Raw genomic sequence first — 5938 nt, forward strand, 5'->3', positions numbered from 1 at the left:
GGCGGGCGCTTCTACGCCAAACCCCACCAGTGCGTGGCCATCCCTGCCGACCTGCGGCTCTGCCACAGCGTGGGCTACGACAAGATGGTGCTGCCCAACCTGCTGGACCACGAGACCATGGCCGAGGTGAAGCACCAGGCGAGCAGCTGGGTGCCGCTGCTCAACAAGAACTGCCACATGGGCACCCAGGTCTTCCTCTGCTCCCTCTTTGCCCCTGTCTGCCTGGACCGGCCGGTCTACCCGTGCCGCTGGCTCTGCGAGGCCGTGCGCGACTCCTGCGAGCCCGTCATGCAGTTCTTTGGCTTCTTCTGGCCCGAGATGCTCAAGTGTGACCAGTTTCCCCAGGACGATGTCTGCATTGCTATGACGGCTCCCAACGCCACCGAGGTCTCCAGGCCCAAAGGTAAGGGGTGACCAATGCTCCAGCGCTGCTCCTGGTGCCGCCCCCTGAGCAGACGGGGCAGCCATTAGCCTTGGAGGGCTGTGTGGGACTGAAGGGGTCTTGCAGCAGGAGGAGGCTCACCTGAACTTTCCTTCTCGGCAGCAAACCTCCTCCAGCCCCCGAGCACTCCTGTCCTGAGCAAGACAGGACACCCTGCCAGCTTCTGGCCTCCATCGCGGAGCTGAGGAGCGCAGGGGCACGGCGGGTGCATGGCTGCTCTGATCCCTGCGCAGGCACTGGGGCCGCGCTCTGGCCCCTGATGGACCAGGGCTCCTCCGACCCTCCATCCTCCAGGTGCTGCACTGCGCCGGCAGCAGTTTCTCTGCCAAACCCGACTCCTGCGGGGCTGTTCTTGGCGGCAGTGGGACATGTGGTCCCCGTGGCAGACAGTGCTGCCTGACCGGAGTAAACAGTGACAGCAATCCTGGCAGGGTACCTCGCTTCCCGAGCACTCCTGGGGTGCGGTGCTGGGCAGCCGGCGGCTGCACGTGTGGGGGAAATCCATCCCTGCTCTCCCATGTGCCGGCAATGGGGTGAGAGACTGATCAAGGAACAACGGGGGAGAGCAGATGTGGTTCTTGTTCATTTTCATGACGTTGGGCAGGTCTGTTTTGTGCCAGCCTGGCTTGTTTGTGCCACTTGCAATGGGTCTGGCTTGTTGGGGAAAACTTTTAAAATAAATAAATATCCCGGTGTCACTTCGGCATTCTGCATCGGAGCTCTTTGAAGGGCTGGCAGGAGGGATGTTTGCAGAGGGAGAAGGCAGAGGGCTGTAAAAGTGCAATGCTTTCCTGTCCGGAGCTTCACCGAAAGGGACGGGCGCTCCCGATTTCACGGGGATAGCGCAGGAAGGCGCTCGGGGACGGGGGAAGCCGCGCGTGGGGCTGAGCGATTGCCATGGCTTCTGCGCTGTGCCAGAGCTCATCTGGAGGGGAGGTCACCCTTCGCAGCGGCCGCTCGTGTGCGGTTACCTTTACAGACAAAGGCTTTACGTGGTGCTCGGCCGGGAGCCCTCGCGCAGGAGTGTGCATTGTTGTCCCACTCCTCCCGGTGGGGCTCATGCTTCAGGGAGCCCTTCAGTTACAGGGCAGGAAGGGAGCGCATCCCACGGCGGAGCGGTGACACCCTGGGGGTGTCCCCAGGAGACGGTGCGGGGACATGCGGAGGGCGGTGCCTTGTGGGGACGGGGCAGTGGCTGCGGGCAGGGAGGGACGCCTGAGCTCGACACCCCCGGGGCTGTGCAGGGAGCATCTCTCGCGTCCTGGCAGTGGCATCCGGAGGCAGGTGGGGTGCGAAGCGCGTTCCCCCGCCGGGGGGTGAGGTTTGGCTGCTCTCGCCGACGGCAGCACAGCCACGCTGGCTTCCTCGCCATGGCTTGCGCTTGCTGATGTGATTGCTGGAGGAAGCTCTTTGTTTTCCAGGAGGGCTCTAAAATCATCTGTCCTGTGTGAACCTAGACCCTTGGTCAAGACCGCAGCCGCGTCCTGTGTTGTGGGTACAAAGGTGGCGTTTATTCCCCAGGGACTTGCAGCCAAGCCTGCTCCTGGGGCGGCCGGGGCTGAACTGCTCGCTGTAGAGCTGCCCCTTCCAAGGACCAAAACAGAGTTTGAGCTGTGTGCAGGTCATTCATTTTGGAGACATTAATGACCACCTGGGAACAGTCTTCTAGAGGAGCAGCATCTGCTGTTTTCCCTTGTGTGGTTTAATTACTAACCTTCTGATCACCTTTCAGACCTGTCCTGACAGCAGCATTGAGGGGGGACGGTACCGCTTTCTTTTGGTGCTGCTAACGTGCCCATCAGCACAGTATTTGGTCACCGTGCTGTCGTTCACAGGCATCACTAAAGTGACTTTATTGCAAGGAATTACATCAGCTCAGGCTTGAGTCCTTTGTGGGTCTGGTGCTGGTCCTGTTCGGTGTGCAGAGAGTCCTCATTCTGCAGAACCTTTAGGGTGTACAAACTTGTTCTTGAGTTAATGGTAAATCAGAGCTGGGTGAGTATTGCATGGAAGCATTACAGCCACTCAGATGAAGCACTGTCTGCTAAATGGCTTTGCAAAACTTATGTCCCAAGCACTTTTAAATGAGCAATTTGTTTGCAAGGATGTTTACAGAAAGTAAGTCTTTAAAATTGTTGTGCAAATGTGAACTCTCTTCAGCATTCAGCAGAAGAGTGGAAAAGTGTGAAGTTGTTCGCGTCCCCTGGCTGCTTGGGAGTATTTCAGGAGGAAACCCCTGCACGTGCTGTAGCTGAGCCCCAGCAGCTCCCGAGGGCTCAGGCTGAGCTCCCTGTGCCTGTCGCACCAGCGGCAGTGCTTCTCCATGAGGGGATGAGCAGTCTTGCTAGAAAATGCTTCTTCCCGTGAGAAGGCCAACCCCCCCGGCCTGCTGTGCTGCACCCACTGCCCTTGGGCCGGCGTTCACGGCATTCACGCTGGTTTGTGGCAGAGGCGTCTGCATGCGTTCTCCTGCAAGTAACCCTCGGTGGATGCAGCTCCACGTGCCGCATATGCCGGGTGCGGGGACGCTGGTGCCCCATAATGCTCAGAGCGAGCAGAGCAAACTTAAAGTTAATTGCGGCCACTGCTGTAATGTACACTGGCACAGCCGTGTCTCTGCACTGCTGCTCCCGTGCTCCGCTGGATGTCCGCGTGTGGCTGCGGTGATGGCAGGGCTGGTCCCAGCAAGGCGCGCGGTGCTTGGCCCTTGTGCGGATGAGGGCTGGCTATGGCTGAGCGTGCCTGTGCTGCTGCGGGTCAGCCCTCGTCCCAGTGCGTGCCAGCTCCTTCCCCCGGCCTGGGGCTCCGCTGCCGGAGATCCGCAGTTTGTGTGTGTCTTCATGAGTGCCGGCTCCTGGAGCCCCTTCGGTCTCGGGCATGGGGTGTGTTTCCTCTTGATTTGGAGAGGGTCAGAACGCAGCAGTCTCCCCCCTTTTCTCTGGGCACTAATAAGAACGAGCCCTTTCAGTGCTTTTCCCCATTAACACCTTGGAATTGGAATTTGTTTCTGCCTCTCAAAGAGCTGACCTGCGGAATTCCTTTCTCCTTAAGCACGGGGCGGTGAAGCCTGTGGGCCTGCAGGATGCATCGGGGGAGTTGCAGATTAATATAGCATTACACATTCCTTCTCCTGCTCCTGCAGTAAGCTGGCGCTGAGGCCAGGCGTTAGAAAATGGTCAGCGGGGAAGAAGCGAGCTGGAGGCAGGCGGAGGTTGTGCTTGGAGTGGAGATGGTCCCCAGCTGACCTGCAGTAGGCGAGGAGGCAGGCGGCTGTGCCCGGCGCTGTGAGCGGTGCCGCGGGGCACAGTGCGGCCGGGTGCGTGCCAGCATGGCCACCTCTGGGCCACTGCTGCGGGGACTGCCCGAGGCGGGAGGACCAGAATCATGGTGGGGCTTTTTGTTGGGTCTTCAGCCTGGAATTGTGCAGGAAGGGGAAGGTGAGGTGCTGGGCAGCACTGTGGGCTGGAAGACGTTGGCCATGATGCCTCGGGAACGCTGGGAGGCAGTTCCAGGACAGCTGTGGCTCCACGGAACAGCAGTTTTCCTGGGGCACAGAGCAGTGCCAGAGCTGGTTGGGGCCCTGACATTCGTGTTCCTGACCTCGGTGTGATGGGGTGTCCTCTCGGAGAGGAGCATTTCCCTTCCCCTCGGTGGGGGACAGTGTACCCCGGCAGCCCTGCAGGCATGTCTGTGCTGCGGCGGGGCACGGGAGGCAGGGATGGAGGCACAGCTAAAACAAAGCCTGTATTTTCACCAGGGAATGATGAGTCTTATTTTCCGTTTTTGTTTTGGGTTTTTTTTTTTCCCTTTGCTTGCCTGGAAAGCTCATGGGGTGGACACGGCGATGGCTTCCATGTTGTTTGTCTGGCCTGTGTACACTTGGCCAGTCTCCTCCTAGTGTGCGCTTTGGCTGCCGAGGCACATCGAAGGCTTTTCACACTGGGATGTGCAGAGATGAGCTAATGGACAGCAAGTACCCCGTCTTGTTCCTGCAGGTGGTCCCCAGCACCGTAACTACTTCTTGGCACTGCAGCAGAGACGGAGTGCCAGGACCATCACCCTCCTGCGAGCATCCCCTCTCCCTCTGCGTGAGCTCCGTGCACGCACAGCCTGCATGGAAATATTCTGACTGCTGATTGTAAAAATAAAGCATTGGGGACATCATCACGTCCCCTCCCCAAGGCTGGCTTCTGTCAGTGTCGCTCTAAGTTAAGGCAGCAAAAGTGGCAATTGAGATGGTAAAAGTGGCAATTGCACATTAGGGTTTTGGAAGCGGAAGTTACGGAGGTGATAGGCGGCTCTCACAGGTACCGGGAGTGGGACTGTGAAGTCTTCTGTTGGGTGCTGCGAAGGTTGCCTTGTGGCTCTCACATCGGGGCGATGGGAGGGCCAGTTGCTCTGCATGTGTGATTAATAAAGACGTGGTGTGTGACCCGAGGAGGTAGCGTTTGGCACAGAAAAGATTTGGGGGGCGCGAGAGGGGAAAAAAAAGCCACAGAAAACAAATGTCTCGCCTGAAGCCCCACGGGGCATCTGTGACTGGGGAGACTCAACTCTGCGGTTGGCGCGGGTCATAGCTGTGCCTCCCTCGCCAGCCCTTTTGGCTCTGCTCCCCTTTTTCTGCGACACCTCTCTGTTTTTCCTGTCCAGCCACGCCGTGGGTTTTGCCGGCCTGGCTGCGGGCTGGAAGGGGGTGAGTGCTCCGTCTGCACGCAGGGACCGGCAGATGTTTCGCTGCAGTGCCGTCCACGAGAATAACTCCCTTGTGTGGGAAAGAGCACTCCGTCCTGCTGGACCAGGAACAGACGCAGCATCTCCAGCTCAATAAATTCACCCGCCAGTAGCACAAATCTGCGTCTGTGCTGCTGGGTGGTCTCTGCTCCGGCTGGAGACGGGAACCTGGAAACAGATTTTTTTTCTCTGGGTGAAGTGAGCTTTCCTCCCAGGATGGATCCCAATGAAATGTTCTGGGCTGGCGTTTCCCGAGAGGAGGATGTCGGCCGCTGCCAGCGGCTGGTGAGCAGAGCCGACTCCTCTGCTGGAGCCACACGGCTGCCCCACAGGGTGTAGCTGGGCCGAAAACAAAAAGGAGAAGATGTCTGCTCTCGGGGTCGTGCTGTAGGGGCTTCTGGAGGGGAACGGCACGCGTGAGAAGTGTGCGGGTCCATCACCAACCAGTGCGGCTCTGGGCAGGGTGGGCGGCAGGCAGGTGAGGGCCTTGCCAGGCAGTGCCCGGGCAGACCAACCAGTGCGGCACTGGGCAGGGTGGGTGGCAGGCAGGTGAGGGCCTTGCCAGGCAGTGCCCGGGCAGACTGCGAGGTGGTCCCTGGCACCGAGGGGGACCCTGCACTGAGCTGGGCTGTGCCGTCCCAGCCCTGACACCCCCCGGCTCCGGGGCAGCCCCTCGGCGCGTGAGCAGTCCCTGGGCACCGTCCTCCCGCCATGCCGGGGTTTGGGCACCGTGTGCCCGCCTTGGCATGCCGCGGGGCGGGAACA

The 5938-nt window shown here is 59.8% G+C and overlaps 1 protein-coding gene across 1 annotated transcript in view; it reads left to right on the plus strand.

Moving 5' to 3' along the window:
- The window catches only part of SFRP1 (secreted frizzled-related protein 1), a 20064-nt gene that overhangs the window by 3428 nt on the left and 10698 nt on the right, over positions 1-5938 (plus strand). Inside the window, exon 3 of the mRNA XM_009895413.1 lies at positions 4-403. Coding sequence (XP_009893715.1) covers positions 4-403 — 400 coding nt within the window. The remainder of the gene's footprint in view (positions 1-3; positions 404-5938) is intronic.

Source organism: Charadrius vociferus, unplaced genomic scaffold, assembly GCF_000708025.1.
Source record: "Charadrius vociferus isolate BGI_N301 unplaced genomic scaffold, ASM70802v2 scaffold661, whole genome shotgun sequence".
In the NCBI taxonomy this organism is placed as follows: Eukaryota; Metazoa; Chordata; class Aves; order Charadriiformes; family Charadriidae; genus Charadrius; species Charadrius vociferus.